General features: G+C 44.2%; 1 protein-coding gene across 2 annotated transcripts in view; it reads right to left on the minus strand.

The window, feature by feature from the left end:
• Positions 1-6,099: 6,099 nt before the first annotated feature.
• The window catches only part of TIMELESS (timeless circadian regulator), a 222,249-nt gene continuing 204,114 nt past the window's right edge, over positions 6,100-24,234 (minus strand). For both annotated transcript variants that reach the window (XM_069758445.1, XM_069758446.1), the window contains exons 30-32: positions 9,399-9,456; positions 8,761-8,831; positions 6,100-6,917 (exon numbers count right to left, since the gene is read on the minus strand). In XM_069758445.1, coding sequence (XP_069614546.1) covers positions 6,811-6,917; positions 8,761-8,831; positions 9,399-9,456 — 236 coding nt within the window. In that variant the 3' untranslated portion in view covers positions 6,100-6,810. The remainder of the gene's footprint in view (positions 6,918-8,760; positions 8,832-9,398; positions 9,457-24,234) is intronic.

Genomic DNA, 24,234 nt, shown 5'->3' on the forward strand with positions numbered 1-24,234 from the left:
TGGAGACACTGGGCAGATTGCTGGACACACTGGGGGCAATATGCTGGACTCACTGGGGTAAATATGCTGGACTCACCGGGGGCAATATGCTGGAGACACTGGGGCAGATTGCTGGACACACTGGGGGCAATATGCTGGAGACACTGGGGCAGATTGCTGGACACACTGGGGGCAATATGCTGGAGACACTGGGGGCAATATGCTGGACTCACTGGGGGCAATATACTGGAGACACTGGGGCAGATTGCTGGACACACTGGGGGCAGGATGCTGGACACACTGGTGGCAATATGCTGGAGACACTGGGAGCAGTATGCTGGAGACACTGGGGCAGATTGCTAGACACATTGGGGGCAATATGCTGGACAAACTGGGGGTAATATGCTGGACACACTGGGGGCAGGATGCTGGAGACACTGCAGTCCCATGTAACTCCACAGATAATACAGTGATACTTTTGTGAGACCTGATAGCAGTGATGGCTCCTCTGGATCACACTGCTGCTGGTTCTGCATGCATTGTGCTGCTATTCTGGGCTGGTGGGAGGAGTAAGGCAGAATCAGTGAGAGATGAGAGCAGACTAGATCTATCTATTTCTAATAATGACAGACTGCTACAAACCACAGATCATCATTTTTGCAGTTTTGCACTAGGTCAACTGTAAATCACAAGTTGATCACATATCATGGGAACATCCTCACCTTGTACCTCAAATATCATAGATCTGAAACTTTGTGATGCTGCAATTGGCAATTTTCTGTGTGGGCAATTTTCCTGTGGGGATTTTTAAGGGAACCGATTCCAGCAATATATCACTTACTTTACTGAGTACTGCAGTTTTGAGACATTTTTTTATCTGCAGCAAATCTACCAGTTCTCTCAATGCTGAGCTCTGTATAACCCTGGCCACATCAATGAGTCCTAGTGATTCTGAGATTGTTTTTTTTGTGACACATTGTACTTCATATTAGTGTTAAATTTAGGTGGATATGATTTTCGCTTTTTATGGAAACATAAAAAATGTGACAAAAAAAATGAGGAAAGTTCAAATTGGCTTTCTTATGCCTTTCACCATGTGGTAAAAGTGATAAGTCCGCTTTATTTTTCCGGTCATTCTGATTACAGCAATACCACGTTTACAATGTCGCAACACAAAATCCAATAGAACAGGTACTACTAATGTACCTGTAGTCCGTGCTTATATGCATAAGAAGCCGCGGATGTACTGCGTAGGTGTGAAGGTACGCAGCCGGGGTCCGGACACTACGGTGCACTGGGACAAAGTTGTACCAACAAGTTTCGAAGGAACAGCGTCCTTCTTCGTCAGGGTTACCCGCCCCATTTCTGCTTTGTGATACATAATACACTTCTATGAGTGTGTATTTGTCTTTCCGGTGTATTGAGTGGATGGGCGGGGTCTCCCTGGGGTGATTGACAGAGGACCAGCTTATAATCTTCGGAGTCAATGGGGCGGGTAACCCTGACGAAGAAGGACGCTGTTCCTTCGAAACTTGTTGGTACAACTTTGTCCCAGTGCCGCTCCGTAGTTCCCCAGCTGTGACGTCACACGCTTAGTCCTTTGTCAGCCATCTTTTCTTTTGCGCTCGTATCCAGGGACGCCACCGGCCGGGGCTTTCCCTGGCTCTGCGTAGCCTTCTGCTGCACTCTGTGCGGCGCACCTCCACGCTTGCTGACCCACTGCTCCATCTACTCATCCGACGCCAGACACTCCATCGGACAGCTCTATATTCCACTTTGTATCTGGCACCGTAGTGTCCGGACCCCGGCTGCGTACCTTCACACCTACGCAGTACATCCGCGGCTTCTTATGCATATAAGCACGGACTACAGGTACGTTTACCACCCATCCTGACGGGACCATTTTTATAGCACTGCTCTTATACCAGTATACATTAGTAGTACCTGTTCTATTGGATTTTGTGTTGCGATTTTTTTCTGTCTAGGGTATATATTGATTGTAGGCATCCACGGCTCCCGAGGGTTGTTGTTTCTTACCATATGTCTTCTTAGTTGGTATTTAGGCATCTCACTCTATCCCTTATGCGCGGCTTCAATCTGTACTTGTCATTTTTTTCTTTGATTCAGGTCTGACGTCCACCTGTCTTTGATTCCAGCAGCTAAGGGCATTGTTTTTGTGATTTAGCGCTGGTGTGTTTATTATACACGTTTACAATGTGTTTTTTTGAATGCCCTCAAAACAGTCATACTACACAAAATAACATTTACTACATGTCTACTTTATGTAAGCATAATTTGTGAACATTTTTTTGTTCGGAAGTTAGAAGGGCTAAACGTTTATCAGTAATTTTTCATACTGCATATGGCAGTGCTCGGAAGCGAAGGAGCACATTTGACTTGTCAAGCTCAGATTTGGCTGGAATAGACTGCAGATGCTATGTTGCATTTGAAGAGCCACAAGGTGTCAAAAACAGCAGATATGTCCCAAAAGTGAAACCATATTGGAAACTGCATTAGAATTCATCTAGGGGTGTTCTGAACATCTTGAACCCACAGGGGTGTCACTGAATTATAAACCCTTAAAATGAAAAATGTAATTTTTTTACACAAAAATGCTGCTTTAGCTGAAAATTTTTCATTTTCACAAGGGTAACAGGAGAAAACGGACTACCCAAAATGTGCACTGAGTACGCAGGTGCTCCATATGTGAGGGAGAACTTTTGTTTAGGCACATGGTAGGGCTTGGAAGGGAAGGATCGCGATTTGACTTTTTGAGCACATACTTGGTAAGAATAGATTGCTGGCGCCATCATTCATTCAAAGACCTGCTGAGGTGACAAATCAGCAGAAACCCCCTATCAAGTGACCTCATTTTGGAAACTACACATCTTGAGAAATTCATCTAGGTGTGTAGTGAGTATTTTAAACCACAAGATGATTCACAGAATTGTATAATAGTGATGAGCAAGTACACTCGTTGCTCGTGTTTTATCGAGCATGCTCGGGTGGTCTCCGAGTATTTGTGAGCGCTCTTAGATTTAGTTTTTGTTGACATAACTGCATGATTTACAGCTGCTAGCTAGCCTGAGTACATGTGGGGGTTGCCTGATTGCTAAGGAATCCCCACATGTAATCAAGCTAATAGCCGCAAATCATGCAGCTGCGGCAAGGAAAACTAAATCTCTGAGCAGTCACAAATACTCGGAGACCACCCGAGCAACGAGTATATTCGCTAATCACTATTGTATAACATTAGGCTGTGTGAAATAATTTTATTTCCCCCCCTGGTGTTTAAGGGGCAACGTTTCTCCTTCCTGAGAGTGACATGTCAAGCCTGGCATGTCAGAGTAAGCAGACTAAGGCTATCTGCACACGTTGCGGATTAGCCTTAGGAATTTCTGGTGCGGATTCTGCCTCTCCTGGCAGAAAACGCACCTGCGGATTTGTCATGTTTTTTGTGCGGTTCCGCAGCATTTTTTGTGTTTTTTTTTTTGCGGATTTGCTGCGTTTTTTACCCCTGCGGTTTTCTATAATGGAATGGGTACAAAACCGCTGCAGATTCACAAAAAAGTGACATGCTACTTCTTTTAAACCACAGCGTTTCCGCAGCGGATTTTCCACAAAGTGTGCACAACATTTTTTTTTTTTCATTGATTTACATTGTACTGTAAATCAATTGCGGATCTGCAGCGTTTCTGCACCTCAAAAAACGCTGCGGATCTGCAGAGAATCCGCAACGTGTGCACATACCCAAAAATAATGCATGCTCCTCTGGAAAATTAAATATGCAAATTCAAGTCCTCTTCCTCTCTGAAGAGACAATTTGCATATTTGTCAAGATTTTTTTTATGCTGTTCACCTTGCGGTATAAGTGATTAGACTGCTTTATTGTATAGGTCACTAATATTACAGTGATACCCCCTTTTTTTTTTTTTTTTTTTTTTTTTTAAATGCTCCGATCACACAAAAAAAGTTAGCAAAAATTTTTTTTTGCATCACCATATTTTCAGAGCTATTATTTTTTCGTTTTTCTGCAGACCGTCGTATGAGAGTTTGGTTTTTGCAAGGTGAGTTGGAGTACCATTTCTATTCCAATTTTCTGAGGTGCAGAATTAGCAAAAAAAAACAGCAATTTAGGAATTGGCTTTCTTATGCCTTTCACCATGTGGTAAAAGTGATAGGACTGCTTTATTTTTCGGGTTATTCTGATTACAGCAATACCATGTTTATAATGTGTTTTGAGGTTTTGCTGCTTTTACACAAAAACAATTTAAGAGAGAAAAAAATGGTTTTGCATGGCCTTTTTCTGATAGCTATAGCTTTTTCTAATTTTCCATTGATAGGCCTGAATAAGGGCTTATTTCTTGCGGGACAGGATGACATTTTCAGCGATACTATTTCTATTTTCATATGACTTTTTGATTGTGTTTTATTCTGTTTTGTTCGGCTGTATGATCAATAAACAATTTTTGCTGTGTTAATGTTGTTATAATTGAAGAGATTAAATAAAGCAAATTCTATAGATCTTATTTTTTCTGATACGGCGATACCAAATGTGTACTTTTTTAATTTAATTTTGTTCTTATATAAATATGCATATTAATTGGCTTGATATTTGTCAATTTTTTGTTTGTGTTTTTTTATAAAAAAAAAATATTTTTTATGTAGTCCCTCTATGGGACTTAAACGTGTACTTCTCTGATCACTGTTCTAATTCATTGCAATATACATGTACGAAAATTCATTAGAGCCATCAGTGTGACACTGACAGAATGCCTTTCAGACCATGCTCCTGGCTCTAACAGACCACTTATAGCATTATTTAACCTCCCACTGGAATGACAATGATCAAGTCCTAGTGACCGTGTCGTGAGTGTGCCCCAAGTGGGTGTAAGAGGAAGGCTCCTCCCGCTACATAAAAAAAAATTAGTGAGCTATAGATTGGGCTTGATTTAATAAAGAGGATTACGAGAGATATGATCCATGGTTATCTAATGAGCAATAATAATAACTGCACAGCTAGAAGCTCCAAAAGGTGATATTTTTTTCCTAGGCATTACAGTGGTGGTGACTATACGTTTTGTCCTTTTTTGTAGAATGGGCACTTCGGTTTTTAATTTAATTTGGTCTTTCCCTTTCCATATCCCATTTCCCGCCCCTTCCCAGTTGTTCTTATTGTTCTGTGTTTACCCGATGCGGGTAATATGTTTGTGTAAAAGTTGTTAGAAAACTTCAATAAAGATACTTTATTAAAACATTTATTCTTGTTAACAAACTTGACCCTATAACACAAGTACGTTCTTTTGCACAACAGTAAATCAAACACGTCAATGGTTTTGATTTCCCAACCATATAGAGAACAGATATTAAAAAAAAACCCATCATGTTTATAAACTCATACAGTTGGCATATTCTTTTTGCAAGCTGATCACATTAAACATTATGTTTCAATACCTGAAAAACAACACAAAAGTGTACAGGTCCATTTACACTGAACAAGACTGTCACTGCGTAGAACAAGGGCAGCCCATGCGCACAGAACAATCCATTACAGACTGTTCAGTGTGCACTGGAGGCTAAATTAAGGCACTTAATCATAGATCAGGAAACAAGTTGCTAATTGGTGGTCATTTAGTGCCACACAGTCTAAGGGTACCGTCACACTAAGCGACGCTGCAGTGATACCGACAACGATCCGGATCGCTGCAGCGTCGCTGTTTGGTCGCTGGAGAGCTGTCACACAGACATCTCTCCAGCGACCAACGATGCCGGTAACCAGGGTAAACATCGGGTTACTAAGCGCAGGGCCGCGCTTAGTAACCCGATGTTTACCCTGGTTACCATCGTTAAAGTAAAAAAACCAAACACTACATACTTACCTACCGCTGTCTGTCCTCGGCGCTGTGCTTCTCTGCTCTGGCTGTGAGCGCCGGTCAGCCGGAAAGCAGAGCGGTGAAGTCACCGCTCTGCTTTCCGGCCGCTGTGCTCACAGCCAGTACAGGAGGAGTGCAGAGAAGCAGAGCGCCGGGGACAGACAGCGGTAGGTAAGTATGTAGTGGTTGTTTTTTTTTACTTTAACGATGGTAACCAGGGTAAACATCGGGTTACTAAGCGCGGCCCTGCGCTTAGTAACCCGATGTTTACCCTGGTTACCAGCGAAGACATCGCTGAATCGGCGTCACACACGCCGATTCAGCGATGTCAGCGGGAGATCCAGCGACGAAACAAAGTTCTGGACTTTCTTCCCCGACCAGCGATATCACAGCAGGGGCCTGATCGCTGCTGCCTGTCACACTGGAAGATATCGCTAGCCATGACGCTGCAACGTCACGGATCGCTAGCGATATCGTCTAGTGTGACGGTACCTTAATGTAAATGGACCACCTTAAAGGCGTTGTCCAGTCTTCTGCTAAAAGTCTGCAGTCACTCTTCCTTCTGAATGCTTACTGCAGGCACATGCACCACACGCTGCAGGAGGTCTTGTGACTGTCAGTATGCTATTTGCATACCTGCAGTTAAGTGACAACTAGATGTGCTCAGCCTAGCTCAATACAAGTGAATTGAAAGAGGCCAAGCACGTCTAGTCGGATATGGCTGGAAGTATGCGAATCACATACTTGTTACCACCCGATCTCAGTGGCAACACCAAAAAGTCTTGACAGTGTGTGGTGCTTTGTGTCACTGCAGACTTCTAGCAGACGACTAGATAACCTCTTTAAGAAGGAGGACAGAGCTCATCTATTCTACCATTGTCATGGATTTACCAAAAAGGGAGCACCTAGTTAGCAAACACTTGATAATCAAGTGCTCTAAAAATGGCAGAAAAAAAAGTTAGTCTTCATCTTCATCCTCAATTCGAAGGCGTTTTTTCTTAGACGGTCTTAAATGGTCTTCATTTTCAGAATCAGTAGCTTCCCCAGAGGTCTTTAGTTGTTCATCTAGGTTAATTAAAAAAAAATTCCCTTAGACATGGCAATGTTGATAACATAGAAGAGACAATCTTATGTCAATAGTGTAGCTTCTATGCAGAGAACACAAATAAAGAGGGGAAATGTGTCATTGTTAAATGCAGTGTCCAAGGGGGCCTGGTGTGGGTTATGCCAAATTATGGCATTGTTGTTCTAACAGAAACACTAAAATCTGGTATCAGTAAGGCCTCTTTTACACTTTCATCTGCTGTGGAGCGTCGTAATGCGTTGTTGTGACGTATCAACGTACGTCGTGAAAATAGGGAAAACCGTGCGCAATGCATCCAGGATTTTGACGGATGCGTTGTTCGTGTCTGAATTTGAATGGAAAAATTTTGTTAGAGAGAGAGAGAGAGAGAATCCTTCCAGGCATGCTAAGAACACAAAAATGTGATTCGTCGCTGAATTCCTGTTTTTCACAGTCAGCGACGCATCCTGCGCCCATAGGCTTCCATTATAGCCAGCGACGGGCAGCGCAGGATGCGTCGCTGAGCGATTTTCCGACATGTAGAAAAAAAGTACCTCTGAAAGTTTTCTCTGCCCGACGGACTGTTTTTTTGGCCGACGGATCCAGTGCACGACAGATGAAATGGATGGCCATCTGTCATAATCCGTCGCTAATACAAGTCTATGAGAAAAAACAGAATCCTGCAGAAAAATTTGCAGGATCCTGTTTTCTCAAAACTCAACGGATTGTGACGGGAGATGAAAGACAGAAGTGTGAAAGAGGCCTAAGATGTCAATGAAAACACTGTACAAAGAGCATGTGTGGGTGTGCACAAACACAATACCACAAAGCCTTAGTACAGTATATTAACTAGCACGCTCGGGTGACCTCCGAGTATTTGTAAGTGCTCGGAGATTTAGTTTACATAGCGGCAGCGGAATGATTTACATCTGTTAGCCAGCATAAGTACATGTGGGGGTTGCCTGGTTGCTAGGGAATCCCCACATGTAATCAAGCTGGCTAACAGATGTAAATCATTCAGCTGCTGCAAGGAAAACTAAATATCCGAGCACTAAAAAATACTCGGAGGACACTTGAGCATGCTCGAGAAATCTGGAGTAACGAGCATATTCGCTCATCACTAATAGTAACATATTACAGAACGGAGATACTAGGTTGGAACAGGACATTGTTTTTTTTCCCTCGCAGTTATTGATACAAGAGAAATAATCTCTGCATGCCTCAGTATAAAACTGTAAGCGCACAAGGTCTTTGTCTATCAGGTTTCTGATACCCTTGAAGAGGACCAGTCACCAGGTGGAAAGTTTGCAGTTTTTCTCATCATACAGCTTTTTTTTTTTGTGTTTTTTTTAAAGCCACCATAAAAGTTCCAGATATATAGGCCTTTTTATTTTGTACCAATGTCTACAGTTTGTACCAATGGGGTCTTGCATCACATTCGATCGCAGGTTTTTCCAAGCATCTACTATTAGGGTCTGTAAAAGAATATTGAAAAATTGCATGCACAAATTTGAAATTACTTCCTTTCCAGTGTAAAAATTCACCTATACCTTAAAGGTATAGGGTTACAATACATCAGCCTCGTCCAATAAAAAAGAAGCAGAGTTCCCATGTGAGGCGATTTGGGTTTTTTTCTTAAATTTTAGGAGCCAATGGACCAGTCTGGTCACATGGTCCTCCACTAGCGGCCATTGTATGAACAGAGGTGTAGGTCAGTTTTTGAGGAAAGCTGCACTTACAGGAGAACTCCTTTAAGACAGTTCCAACAGGTCGGATTTACAGTAAAGTAAATCTGCAGAACACTGATGGTGTCATCGGTCGTGTTTGAACATCGCGTCTACAAACCTTGGTCATTTGTTATCGGCTCCTCATCATCACTGTCTGTTATTCTGCTTCTTTTCATTGCTACTTTGGACCTATGCAGAGAATTAAAAAGATGTTCCTATATAAAACACCAGGGTCTGATCACTTACACTTTTCAAGATGACTAAGCAAGATTTTTAGTAGCCAAGGTCAAATAACACTATTTTAATGTTGTCGGGAAGACTATATTTCACGACAGCATAAGAAAAACATTAAAAAGTTTTCCAAGATTTTAATATTGATGACATATTCAGGATAGGTAATCAATATTAGATTGGTGAGGAGGCCAAGTGTTAGACCAACTCTCGAGTATTGCATCTTCCAAGTTGTTTACAATCCTCTGTACACCCAACCTGCTGTACATGTTCAGTAGTGTATGTGCCGAGTATTACTGCTTTGCCCATATGTACATTGTGCTGAATGTACTGAGGAAACAATGAAAAGCCCACATGGTTCTTCAGAAAATCATAGACACTACAAAACAGCTGATAAGCAGTGGTGTTTTTCTGAGATTTATGCCTGTCCTAAATTTAAATCATAATTAAGATTCAAGGAAACCAGATTCACATAAAAACAAAAAACAAAAACGAACAGCTTTGCATGGATGAAGAAAGCCTCACCTTTCACTGCTAATTTCCGAAGAAACATCTGGATTCTGCGCCTCTATTTCTTTAATAACTAAAATATAAAAAGTGAAGAATCAACAAAAATAGCAGCTTCTGTTACAAGAGACTGGCTAAGGACAGAAGTTCTTCAATCATATACTTGTTAAGTTAAAGACAGATTTTATTTTTAAACTGCAAGGACATAATAATTCAGAAATAGATTATAGCAATTAAAATTTGATAAACAGGCAATATTAGTCAGTAGGTAATTTCACAGAGTATACGTTTTGCATACTTTCTATGGGTTAGCAGAGTCTATTACTTGAGGGAACCAAAAAGAATATTTTTTGGCTTCAACGGATAAATGCTGAGCTACACTCCCGTATTTGTAACCACCAAGTCCCACATCAATACATGTTATGGACAAAGAAGCGATCCCACACTTTATACAATCAAATGTATTTTTATTAAAGCCAAAAAAGGACAACAAACAACAAAGGGTAAAAAAGCAAAAATGACGTCTAGGAGACACCAGATTACTATAATAGAAAGAATTCCCCACACGTGATTAACAATTCAAAACAAAATAGGTTGTCCAGCTATCAATCAACATTAGATGAGACTTTGTACCATTAGTCATTCTAAAGACAAGAATCCAGGTTATTTCCACACCTTTTAACTCCAACTGGACATAATATGTCCGAACCTCAATGTATTCTCATCCGTGATTTTAAATTGTATCCCAAACCTAACATAATATTATACCCAGGAAAACGGAGACCTGCCTTTTATAAGTCACTGCATGGTCTCCACTAGGGTTGAGCGACCTTGACCTTTTTAGAGTCGAGCCGTGTTTCGCGAAACCCGACTATCTTAGAAGTCGAGTCGAGTGGAATCGGCCGATTATAGCGAAAAGTCAGGTATCGCCCGAAACACAAAACCCAATGCAAGTCAATGGGGGAGCATAGTCGGCAGTGAGTGGAGGCCAGGAAAACACCTACACTGCCCATTTTAATGGCAAAAACATCCATTCTTGTTAAAGAAGCTTGTCAATCGTAATTTACCTTATAATAATTGGAAGGCATTTGAAATTGGGGGTCATTTGGCTAAAGTTGTGGGGGGTAGGGCTGGTTCAAGTAATTAGTGGGCCCAGTAAATCTGGACCACGTCACGGCAGTGGAGCAGGGAGAGGTAAGTATTTCAACTTTGCAAGTGCTGTGATCCTGAGCAAGCAGGGGGGGCCCACTCGTTGGCATTGGCACTGGCACAGGGCCCCTCAAAGTACAGCGGTGTGTTTGCACGGCGGGGGCGCCTCCCACCGGCAGCAACACTTTTGCGTACTATGAGAGGCCCTGTGCCAGTGACGTCGCCAACTAGTATTCCTCCCCCCACCTGATGAAGGAACCTGCACTTTCATCTGCACCTTCCTCTTTGTCCCCGTGTAAGGTGGTATGGTATGCGGGAAGAGGAACCTGACTTTCAGCAGGGTCACAATCTTGCTGTGTAGCGTGCACGGGGAATTTTGCGTTATGGGTCAATGTACCAGCAGACTCATCTATCACTGGCTGGGCAATGGGCAGGATGAGGAGGAAACACAGATATAGGCCCAAAGAATAAAGTGGGCTAAATGCAGTTCAAAATTGGTAACACAGGACTAACCAGGGGGCATTGCAGTGGAGGACAACTGGAATGAGAGGCTGACACAGAGAGTAGGCCCAAATCAGTAAGTAGTCGACATGCAGTTCAAAATTGGCAACCGTAGTAAACAGGCGGCCCAGCTTTGTTCAGTTGAGGAGAACAGCAAGGAGTGGCAGACACCGATAGTAGGCCCCAACCCAACTAGTAGGCCAAATGCAGTCTAACATTAACAACTACTTAACAAGAGCCTGAAAATGGAATTTCAGGACAGAAAACCAGGAGAACAGCAAGGAGTGGCAGACACCGATAGTAGGCCCCAAACCAACTAGTACGCCAAATGCAGTTGTTCCATTTAACTACAATTTAATGAGAGCCTGAAGATAGAAGTTCAGGAAAGGCAACCTGGAGAACACCTTGGAGTGTAACACACCATCTCTCTACACCCCATACCCAATTTGTAGGCCTAATGCAGTGTAGTTTTCAACAACTACTAAACGAGAGTCGGAAGATCGAAGCAATGTGGACGAAACCTGGGGAACACCTTGGAGTGTAACACACCGTCTCTCTACACCCCATACCCAATTTGTAGACCTAATGCAGTGTAGTTTTCTACAACTACTAAACGAGAGTCGGAAGACCGAAGCAATGTGGACGAAACCTGGGGAACACCTTGGAGTGGAACACACCATCTCTCTACACCCCATACCCAATTTGTAGGCCTAATGCAGTGTAGTTTTCTACAACTACTAAACGAGAGCATGAAGATCGAAGCAATGGAGAGGAAACCTGGGGAACACCTTGGAGTGGAACACACCATCTCTCTACACCCCATACCCAATTTGTAGGCCTAATGCAGCGTAGTTTCCAACAACTACTAAACGAGAGCATGAAGATCGAAGCAATGGCGAGGAAACCTGGGGAACACCTTGGAGTGGAACACACCATCTCTCTACACCCCATACCCAATTTGTAGGCCTAATGCAGCGTAGTTTCCAACAACTACTAAACGAGAGCATGAAGATCGAAGCTCAGGAAAGGCAACCTGGAGAACACCTTGGAGTGTAACACACCATCTCTCTACACCCCATACCCAATTTGTAGGCCTAATGCAGTGTAGTTTTCAACAACTACTAAACGAGAGTCGGAAGATCGAAGCAATGTGGACGAAACCTGGGGAACACCTTGGAGTGTAACACACCGTCTCTCTACACCCCATACCCAATTTGTAGACCTAATGCAGTGTAGTTTTCTACAACTACTAAACGAGAGTCGGAAGACCGAAGCAATGTGGACGAAACCTGGGGAACACCTTGGAGTGGAACACACCATCTCTCTACACCCCATACCCAATTTGTAGGCCTAATGCAGTGTAGTTTTCTACAACTACTAAACGAGAGCATGAAGATCGAAGCAATGGAGAGGAAACCTGGGGAACACCTTGGAGTGGAACACACCATCTCTCTACACCCCATACCCAATTTGTATGCCTAATGCAGCGTAGTTTCCAACAACTACTAAACGAGAGCATGAAGATCGAAGCAATGGCGAGGAAACCTGGGGAACACCTTGGAGTGGAACACACCATCTCTCTACACCCCATACCCAATTTGTAGGCCTAATGCAGCGTAGTTTCCAACAACTACTAAACGAGAGCATGAAGATCGAAGCTCAGGAAAGGCAACCTGGAGAACACCTTGGAGTGGAACACACCATCTCTCTACACCCCATACTCAATTTGTAGGCCTAATGCAGCGTAGTTTCCAACAACTACTAAACGAGAGCATGAAGATCGAAGCAATGGAGAGGAAACCTGGGAAACACCTTGGAGTGGAACACACCATCTCTCTACACCCCATACCCAATTTGTAGGCCTAATGCAGCGTAGTTTCCAACAACTACTAAACGAGAGCATGAAGATCGAAGCAATGGCGATGAAACCTGGGGAACACCTTGGAGTGGAACACACCATCTCTCTACACCCCATACCCAATTTGTAGGCCTAATGCAGCGTAGTTTCCAACAACTACTAAACGAGAGCATGAAGATTGAAGCTCAGGAAAGGCAACCTGGAGAACACCTTGGAGTGGAACACACCATCTCTCTACACCCCATACCCAATTTGTAGGCCTAATGCAGCGTAGTTTCCAACAACTACTAAACGAGAGCATGAAGATCGAAGCAATGGAGAGGAAACCTGGGGAACACCTTGGAGTGGAACACACCATCTCTCTACACCCCATACCCAATTTGTAGGCCTAATGCAGCGTAGTTTCCAACAACTACTAAACGAGAGCATGAAGATCGAAGCAATGGCGAGGAAACCTGGGGAACACCTTGGAGTGGAACACACCATCTCTCTACACCCCATACCCAATTTGTAGGCCTAATGCAGCGTAGTTTCCAACAACTACTAAACGAGAGCATGAAGATTGAAGCTCAGGAAAGGCAACCTGGAGAACACCTTGGAGTGGAACACACCATCTCTCTACACCCCATACCCAATTTGTAGGCCTAATGCAGCGTAGTTTCCAACAACTACTAAACGAGAGCATGAAGATTGAAGCTCAGGAAAGGCAACCTGGAGAACACCTTGGATTGGAACACACCATCTCTCTACACCCCATACCCAATTTGTAGGCCTAATGCAGCGTAGTTTCCAACAACTAGTAAACGAGAGCATGAAGATTGAAGCAATGGAGAGGAAACCTGGGGAACACCTTGGGGAGGCAGACACCGTTAGTAGGCCCTACCAAAGTTGTACACCCAATGCAGTTTTAAAATTCCTAGAGGCTGAAAACAAGACTATTGACGCTCAGCTTTTTTCAAAGGAACACAGCTGAATTGAGTGGCGCAGACAGACACAGGTAGTAGGACTCAAACCAAAAATGTGGCTCACTGCAGCAGAAAAAAGTTACAGGGGTACACAAGCTGCAGTGCTCTGGGCAGTGGAGGACAATTTCAATAGTGAACCGCAGACAGACTTTGTACGCCTACTATTAAAAAAAGGATGCTCTATGCAATTATAAATAGGTTCCAGGGGTACACGGGCAGCAGTGGTGTGGTCAGTGGAGGCCTAGTGGAAGGAGTGACCGCAGACAGGCATCGAAGGCCTAAAATAATAACACATGGCTGTAGGCAATTTTAAATTGGTTCCAGGGGAACACGGGCAGCAGTGGCCTGGTCAGTGTAGTAGTAGTAGTAGTAGAAAGAACGGACCGCAGACAGGCATCAAAGGCCTAAAATAAAAAAATTGGGCTGCCTGTAGGCAATTTTAAATTGGTTCCAGGGGTACACGGGCAGCAGTGGTGTGGTCAGTGGAGGCATATTGTAAGGAGTGACCGCAGACAGGCATCGAAGGCCTAAAATAATAACACATGGCTGTAGGCAATTTTAAATTGGTTCCAGGGGTACACGGGCAGCAATGGTGTGGTCAGTGGAGGCATAGTGGAAGGAGTGACCGCAGACAGGCTTCGAAGGCCTAACATAACAAAAATGTCAATACAATGGTATTGTCAGTGGCAGGCATTGAAGGATGTCAGCGCATAGACTAAACATTGGTGGAGCTGTGAGATAATTTTGCAAGTGGTAGAGCACTGTTTGAGCTGGGGGGGGGGGGAACTGTCTTGTGGCCGGCGGTACAGGCCCAGGGCGCACCACCACCGCCAGAGACACTTTATTGTACTAGGAGGGACCCAGTGGCATTGCCGTCGACCAAAAGCGGGCACACCCACCTCTTCAGACAAACAGCACTCTCACGGGTGCTGGCGCCAAGTGTCGATACCACGGCCCCGTGTGGGGAGTTTGGCCATTTAGTGAGGTGTAAACATGTCGTATGCTGGACAATCAGGTGCAGAAAATTACGAGATTGGAAAAGGCATTCAGAATAGTCCACAGGCAAGACCTTTTCATAGGAAAGCTAGGTGTCAGCCGGGCAAGGTGGGGCAAAAGATTTCGAAATCCAGTTGTGGTTCATTTTAATGAAGGTTAGATCATCTACATTTTGGGTAGCCAGACGAGTCCTTTTTTCTGTTAGTATTGAACCTGCAGCACTGAATACTCTTTCTGATAGGACACTAGCTGCCGGGCAAGCAAGCTCCTGCAATGCATATTCTGCCAATTCTGGCCAAGTGTCTAATTTTGATGCCCAGTAATCAAATGGGAATGACGGTTGAGGGAGAACATCGATAAGGGATGAAAAATAGTTTGTAACCATACTGGACAAATGTTGTCTCCTGTCACTTTGAATTGATGCTGCAGTACCTGTCCTGTATGCGGTCATAGCAAAATCACTCCACAACCTGGTCAGAAAACCCCTCTGGCCAACGCCACTTCTGATTTCTGCCCCTCTAACTCCTCTGGTCTGCAGCTCGTGTGAGAACGATCACGGGCGCTGTGTGCAGGGAATGCCAGAAGCAAACGGTCAACAAGAGTTGATTGTTTGGTTGCTAATATTAGTTCCAAGTTCTCATGTGGCATTATATTTTGCAATTTGCCTTTATAGCGAGGATCAAGGAGGCAGGCCAACCAGTAATCGTCATCGTTCATCATTTTAGTTATGCGTGTGTCCCTTTTGAGGATACGTAAGGCATAATCCGCCATGTGGGCCAAAGTTCCAGTTCTCAAATCTGCGGTTGTGCTTGGTTGAGGGGCAGTTTCAGGCAAATCCACGTCACTTGTGTCCCTCCAAAAACCAGAACCCGGCCTTGCCGCGCCACCAATTTCCAGTGGCCCCGGAAAAGCTTCCTCATTAAAAATATAATCATCCCCATCATCCTCCTCGTCCTCCTCCTCCTCTTCGCCCGCTAACTCGTCCTGTACACTGCCCTGGCCAGACAATGGCTGACTGTCATCAAGGCTTTCCTCTTCCTCAGCTGCAGACGCCTGATCCTTTATGTGCGTCAAACTTTGCATCAGCAGACGCATTAGGGGGATGCTCATGCTTATTATGGCGTTGTCTGCACTAACCAGCCGTGTGCATTCCTCAATACACTGAAGGACTTGACACATGTCTTGAATCTTCGACCACTGCACACCTGACAACTCCATGTCTGCCATCCTACTGCCTGCCCGTGTATGTGTATCCTCCCACAAAAACATAACAGCCCGCCTCTGTTCGCACAGTCTCTGAAGCATGTGCAGTGTTGAGTTCCACCTTGTTGCAACCTCTATGATTAGGCGATGCTGGGGAAGGTTCAAAGAACGCTGATAGGTCTGCATACGGCTGGAGTGTACGGGCGAACGGCGGATATGTGAGCAAAGTCCACGCACTTTGAGGAGCAGGTCGGATAACTTTTCAGGAAGCACTGCACCACCAGGTTTAAGGTGTGAGCCAGGCAAGGAATGTGTTTCAGTTGGGAAAGGGAGATGGCAGCCATGAAATTCCTTCCGTTATCACTCACTACCTTGCCTGCCTCAAGATCTACAGTGCCCAGCCACGACTGCGTTTCTTTCTGCAAGAACTCGGACAGAACTTCCGCGGTGTGTCTGTTGTCGCCCAAACACTTCATAGCCAATACAGCCTGCTGACGTTTGCCAGTAGCTGCCCCATAATGGGAGACCTGGTGTGCAACAGTGGCAGCTGCGGATGGACTGGTTGTGCGACTGCGGTCTGTGGACGAGCTCTCGCTTCTGCAGGAGGACGAAGAGGAGGAGGAGGGGGTGCGAACGGCTACAGCCAACTGTTTCCTAGACCGTGGGCTAGGCAGAACTGTCCCAAACTTGCTGTCCCCTGTGGACCCTGCATCCACAACATTCACCCAGTGTGCCGTGATGGACACGTAACGTCCCTGGCCATGCCTACTGGTCCATGCATCTGTTGTCAGGTGCACCTTTGTGCTCACAGATTGCCTGAGTGCAGGGACGATGCGCTCTTTAACATGCTGGTGGAGGGCTGGGATGGTGTTTTTCTGGAAAAAAAGTGTCGACTGGGTAGCTCGTAGCGTGGTACAGCGTAGTCCATCAGGGCTTTGAAAGCTTCGCTTTCAACTAACCGGTAGGGCATCATCTCTAACGAGATTAGTCTAGCTATGTGGGCGTTCAAACCCTGTGTACGCGGATGCGAGGCTAAGTACTTCCTTTTTCTAACCATAGTCTCATGTAGGGTGAGCTGGACTGGAGAGCTGGAGATCGTGGAACTAGCGGGGGTGCCGGTGGACATGGCAGACTGAGAGACGGTGGGAGATGGTATTGTTGCCGCCGGTGCCCTAGATGCAGTGTTTCCTACTACGAAACTGGTGATTCCCTGACCCTGACTGCTTTGGCCTGGCAAAGAAACCTGCACAGATACTGCAGGTGGTGCGGAAAATGGTGGCCCTACACTGCCGGAAGGGATGTTGCGTTGCTGACTAGCTTCATTGGCCGAGGGTGCTACAACCTTAAGGGACGTTTGGTAGTTAGTCCAGGCTTGCAAATGCATGGTGGTTAAATGTCTATGCATGCAACTTGTATTGAGACTTTTCAGATTCTGTCCTCTGCTTAAGGTAGCTGAACATTTTTGACAGATGACTTTGCGCTGATCAATTGGATGTTGTTTAAAAAAATGCCAGACTGCACTCTTTCTAGCATCGGATACCTTTTCAGGCATTGCAGACTGAGCTTTAACCGGATGGCCACGCTGTCCTCCAACAGGTTTTGGCTTTGCCACGCGTTTTGGGCAAGATACGGGCCCGGCAGATGGAACCTGTTGCGATGTTGATGCCTGCTGCGGCCCCTCCTCCTCCGCTTCAGAACTGCTGCCGCCTGCACCCTGTTCCCCCAATGGCTGCCAATCGGGGTCAAGAACTGGGTCATCTATTACCTCTTCTTGTAGCTCGTGTGCAACTTCGTCTGTGTCACCGTGTCGGTCGGTGGTATAGCGTTCGTGATGGGGCAACATAGTCTCATCAGGGTCTGATTCTTGATCATTACCCTGCGAGGGCAATGTTGTGGTCTGAGTCAAAGGACCAGCATAGTAGTCTGGCTGTGGCTGTGCATCAGTGCACTCCATGTCAGATTCAACTTGTAATGGGCATGGACTGTTAACTGCTTCACTTTCTAAGCCAGGGACGGTATGTGTAAAGAGCTCCATGGAGTAACCCGTTGTGTCGCCTGCTGCATTCTTCTCTGTTGTTGTTTTTGCTGAAGAGGACAAGGAAGCGACTTGTCCCTGACCGTGAACATCCATTAACGACGCGCTGCTTTGACATTTACCAGTTTCACGAGAGGAGGCAAAAGAGCTAGAGGCTGAGTCAGCAAGATAAGCCAAAACTTGCTCTTGCTGCTCCGGCTTTAAAAGCGGTTTTCCTACTCCCAGAAAAGGGAGCGTTCGAGGCCTTGTGTAGCCAGACGACGAACCTGGCTCCACAGCTCCAGACTTAGGTGCAATATTTTTTTTCCCACGACCAGCTGATGCTCCACCACTACCACTACCCTCATTACCAGCTGACAATGAACGCCCCCGGCCACGACCTCTTCCACCAGACTTCCTCATTGTTTTAAAAACGTAACCAAACTAACGGTATTTGTTGCTGTCACACAACTTACACGGTGAGCTTTAACTTCAGTATGATTTAGCTACCCCTTTACAGGTGAGTGAGACCACAACGAAAATCAGGCACAATGTTACACACTCTGTTGTTGGTGGCAACAAATGAGAGAGATGCCACACACGCAGGACTGTCACTGAAGCACAAATGTAAATATTAATCTCCCACTGATTTGATTTTTTTTTTTTTCCCCAGGGAGACTTTAGAAAAAAAAAAATAATAAAAAAAAATGATTTTTTCAGGAAGAATTTAGAAACCAAATAAAATAAAATGATTTTTTTCAGGGAGAATTTAGAAAACAAATAAAAGAAAAAATAGGCTTTCTATGGCCCACTGAGTGAGAGATGACGCACACAGGAGTCAGGAGTGGCACACAAGCCCAGAGGCCAATATTGTTCTCCCAATGATTGATGTAGTGATTTTTTCAAGTAGATTTTGGAACCCAAATCAAGCTAAAAAAAAAAATAGGCTTTCTATGGCCCACAATTGGAGAGAGAGAGAGAGAGAGAGATGGCACACCCAGGAGTCAAGACTGGCACACAAGCAGAAAGGGCAATATTAATCTCCCACTGATTTGATTTTTTTTTTCCAGGGAGACTTTAGAAAAAAAAAAATTATAAAAAAAAAAGATTTTTTCAGGAAGAATTTAGAAACCAAATAAAATAAAATGATTTTTTCAGGGAGAATTTATAAAACAAATAAAACAAAAAATAGGCTTTCTATGGCCCACTGAGTGACAGATGACGCACACAGGAGTCAGGAGTGGCACACAAGCCCAGAGGCCAATATTGTTCTCCCAATGATTGATGTAGTGATTTTTTCAGGTAGATTTTGGAACCCAAATCAAGCAAAAAAAAAAAAAAATAGGCTTTCTATGGCCCACAATTAGAGAGAGAGAGAGAGAGAGAGAGAGAGATGGCACACCCAGGAGTCAAGACTGGCACACAAGCAGAAAGGGCAATATTAATCTCCCACTGATTTTTTTTTTTTTTCCAGGGAGACTTTAGAAAAAAAAAATTATAAAAAAAAATGATTTTTTCAGGAAGAATTTAGAAACAAATAAAATAAAATGATTTTTTCAGGGAGAATTTATAAAACAAATAAAACAAAAAATAGGCTTTCTATGGCCCACTGAGTGAGAGATGACGCACACAGGAGTCAGGAGTGGCACACAAGCCCAGAGGCCAATATTTATCTCCCACTGATTGATTTATTGATTTTTTCAGGTAGAATTTAGAACCCAAATCAACCAAAAAAATAAATAGGCTTTCTATGGCCCACTATTTGTGAGAGAGATGGCACGCTCAGGACTGGCACACAAGCCCAGAGGCCAATATTAATCTCCCACTTTTTTTTTTTTTTTCAGGGAAAATTTATAAACCCAATAAAAAAAATAATAAACAGGCTTTCTATGGCCCACTATCTGAGAGAGAGAGATGGCACGCTTAGGACTGGCACACAAGCCCAAAGGCCAATATTAATCTCCCTTTTTTTTTTTCAGGGAGAATTTATAAAACAAAAAAAAAATAAATAAATAGGCTTTCTATGGCCCACTATTTGTGAGAGAGATGGCACGCTCAGGACTGGCACACAAGCCCAGAGGCCAATATTAATCTCCCACTTTTTTTTTTTTTTGTTCCAGGGAAAATTTATAAACCCAATAAAAAAATAAATAAATAGGCTTTCTATGGCCCACTATCTGAGAGAGAGAGATGGCACGCTTAGGACTGGCACACAAGCCCAAAGGCCAATATTAATCTCCCACTGATTGATTTATTGATTTTTTCAGGTAGAATTTAGAACCCAAATAAAGCAAAAAAAAAAAAATAGGCTTTCTATGGCCCACTGAGTGAGTGATGATGCACACAGGAGTCAGGAGTGGCACACAAGCCCTGAGGCCAATATTTTTCTCCCACTGATTGATGTAGTGATTTTTTCAGGTAGATTTTAGAACCCAAATCAAGCAAAAAAATCAATAGGCTTTCTATGGCCCACTGACTGAGAGATGGCACACACAGGGATGGCACTCTAGCAGAAATGTCAATCTTAATCTCCCACAAAAAAAAAAAAAAAAAAAAACAGGGAGTGTCCAACAATTACTATCTCCCTGCAGTAATCTCAGCCAGGTATGGCAGGCAGCAATAAGGAGTGGACTGATGCACAAATTAAATAAAAAGTGTGGACAAACAAAAAAGATAGCTGTGCAGAAAGGAAGGAACAAGAGGATTTGTGCTTTGAAAAAAGCAGTTGGTTTGCACAGCGGCGTACACACAGCAATGCAGCTATCAGGGAGCCTTCTAGGGCAGCCCAATGAGCTACAGCGCTGAGGGAAAAAAAAAAAAAAAAAATGTAGCTTCCACTGTCCCTGCACACCGAAGGTGGTGTTGGGCAGTGGAAATCGCTACAGCACAAGCGGTTTGGTGGTTAATGGACCCTGCCTAACGCTATCCCTGCTTCTGACGAAGCGGCAGCAACCTCTCCCTAAGCTCAGATCAGCAGCAGTAACATGGCGGTCGGCGGGAACGCCCCTTTATAGCCCCTGTGACGCCGCAGACAGCAAGCCAATCACTGCAATGCCCTTCTCTAAGATGGTGGGGACCAGGACCTATGTCATCACGCTGCCCACACTCTGCGTTTACCTTCATTGGCTGAGAAATGGCGCTTTTCGCGTCATTGAAACGCGACTTTGGCGCGAAAGTTGCGTACTGCATGGCCGACCCCGCACAGGGGTCGGATCGGGTTTCATGAAACCCGACTTTGCCAAAAGTCGGCGACTTTTGAAAATGAACGACCCGTTTTGCTCAACCCTAGTCTCCACACTATTCATGTACTAATAAGCTTCCCCTGGTGTTAGTGGTTATATTAAAGACAATCCAATGTTAGAGAATAAAGGTAGATAAAGGTGGATATTTACAGTGGGGCAAAAAAGTATTTAGTCAGTCAGCAATAGTGCAAGTTCCACCACTTAAAAAGATGAGAGGCGTCTGTAATTTACATCATAGGTAGACCTCAACTATGGGAGACAAACTGAGAAAAAAAAATCCAGAAAATCACAATGTCTGTTTTTTTAACATTTTATTTGCATATTATGGTGGAAAATAAGTATTTGGTCAGAAACAAACAATCAAGATTTCTGGCTCTCACAGACCTGTAACTTCTTCTTTAAGAGTCTCCTCTTTCCTCCACTCATTACCTGTAGTAATGGCACCTGTTTAAACTTGTTATCAGTATAAAAAGACACCTGTGCACACCCTCAAACAGTCTGACTCCAAACTCCACTATGGTGAAGACCTAAGAGCTGTCAAAGGACACCAGAAACAAAATTGTAGCCCTGCACCAGGCTGGGAAGACTGAATCTGCAATAGCCAACCAGCTTGGAGTGAAGAAATCAACAGTGGGAGTAATAATTAGAAAATGGAAGACATACAAGACCACTGATAATCTCCCTCGATCTGGGGCTCCACGCAAAATCCCACCCCGTGGGGTCAGAATGATCACAAGAGCGGTGAGCAAAAATCCCAGAACCACGCGGGGGGACCTAGTGAATGAACTGCAGAGAGTTGGGACCAATGTAACAAGGCCTACCATAAGTAACACACTACGCCACCATGGACTCAGATCCTGCAGTGCCAGACGTGTCCCACAGCTTAAGCCAGTACATGTCCGGGCCCGTCTGAAGTTTGCTAGAGAGCATTTGGATGATCCAGAGGAGTTTTGGGAGAATGTCCTATGGTCTGATGAAACCAAACTGGAACTGTTTGGTAGAAACACAACTTGTCGTGTTTGGAGGAAAAAGAATACTGAGTTGCATCCATCAAACACCATACCTACTGTAAAGCATGGTGGTGGAAACATCATGCTTTGGGGCTGTTTCTCTGCAAAGGGGCCAGGACGACTGATCCGGGTACATGAAAGAATGAATGGGGCCATGTATCGTGAGATTTTGAGTGCAAACCTCCTTCCATCAGCAAGGGCATTGAAGATGAAACGTGGCTGGGTCTTTCAACATGACAATGATCCAAAGCACACCGCCAGGGCAACGAAGGAGTGGCTTCGTAAGAAGCATTTCAAGGTCCTGGAGTGGCCTAGCCAGTCTCCAGATCTCAACCCTATAGAAAACCTTTGGAGGGAGTTGAAAGTCCGTGTTGCCAAGCGAAAAGCCAAAAACATCACTGCTCTAGAGGAGATCTGCATGGAGGAATGGGCCAACATACCAACAACAGTGTGTGGCAACCTTGTGTAGACTTACAGAAAACGTTTGACCTCTGTCATTGCCAACAAAGGATATATTACAAAGTATTGAGATGAAATTTTGTTTCTGACCAAATACTTATTTTCCACCATAATATGCAAATAAAATGTTAAAAAAACAGACAATGTGATTTTCTGGATTTTTTTTTCTCAGTTTGTCTCCCATAGTTGAGGTGTACCTGTGATGTAAATTACAGACGCCTCTCATCTTTTTAAGTGGTGGAACTTGCACTATTGCTGACTGACTAAATACTTTTTTGCCCCACTGTACCTGGTGTGTGGTTTAGATCTGGCGCCCCCTCACCCCGACGCGCGTTTCGCCGACAGCTCATTCAGGGGACGCCCTCGGAAGAAGCTGGCGGCGAAACACGCGTCGGGATGAGGGGACGCCAGATCTAAACTACACACCAGGTAAATATCCACCTTTATTCTCTAACATTGGATTGTAACATAGTAACATAGTTAGTAAGGCCGAAAAAAGACATTTGTCCATCCAGTTCAGCCTATATTCCATCATAATAAATACCCAGATCTACGTCCTTCTACAGAACCTAATAATTGTATGATACAATATTGTTCTGCTCCAGGAAGACATCCAGGCCTCTCTTGAACCCCTCGACTGAGTTCGCCATCACCACCTCCTCAGGCAAGCAATTCCAGATTCTCACTGCCCTAACAGTAAAGAATCCTCTTCTATGTTGGTGGAAAAACCTTCTCTCCTCCAGACGCAAAGAATGCCCCCTTGTGCCCGTCACCTTCCTTGGTATAAACAGATCCTCAGCGAGATATTTGTATTGTCCCCTTATATACTTATACATGGTTATTAGATCGCCCCTCAGTCGTCTTTTTTCTAGACTAAATAATCCTAATTTCGCTAATCTATCTGGGTATTGTAGTTCTCCCATCCCCTTTATTAATTTTGTTGCCCTCCTTTGTACTCTCTCTAGTTCCATTATATCCTTCCTGAGCACCGGTGCCCAAAACTGGACACAGTACTCCATGTGCGGTCTAACTAGGGATTTGTACAGAGGCAGTATAATGCTCTCATCATGTGTATCCAGACCTCTTTTAATGCACCCCATGATCCTGTTTGCCTTGGCAGCTGCTGCCTGGCACTGGCTGCTCCAGGTAAGTTTATCATTAACTAGGATCCCCAAGTCCTTCTCCCTGTCAGATTTACCCAGTGGTTTCCCGTTCAGTGTGTAATGGTGATATTGATTCCCTCTTCCCATGTGTATAACCTTACATTTATCATTGTTAAACCTCATCTGCCACCTTTCAGCCCAAGTTTCCAACTTATCCAGATCCATCTGTAGCAGAATACTATCTTCTCTTGTATTAACTGCTTTACATAGTTTTGTATCATCTGCAAATATCGATATTTTACTGTGTAAACCTTCTACCAGATCATTAATGAATATGTTGAAGAGAACAGGTCC

The sequence above is a fragment of the Ranitomeya imitator genome, chromosome 3 (assembly GCF_032444005.1).
Source record: "Ranitomeya imitator isolate aRanImi1 chromosome 3, aRanImi1.pri, whole genome shotgun sequence".
NCBI classification, from domain to species: Eukaryota; Metazoa; Chordata; class Amphibia; order Anura; family Dendrobatidae; genus Ranitomeya; species Ranitomeya imitator.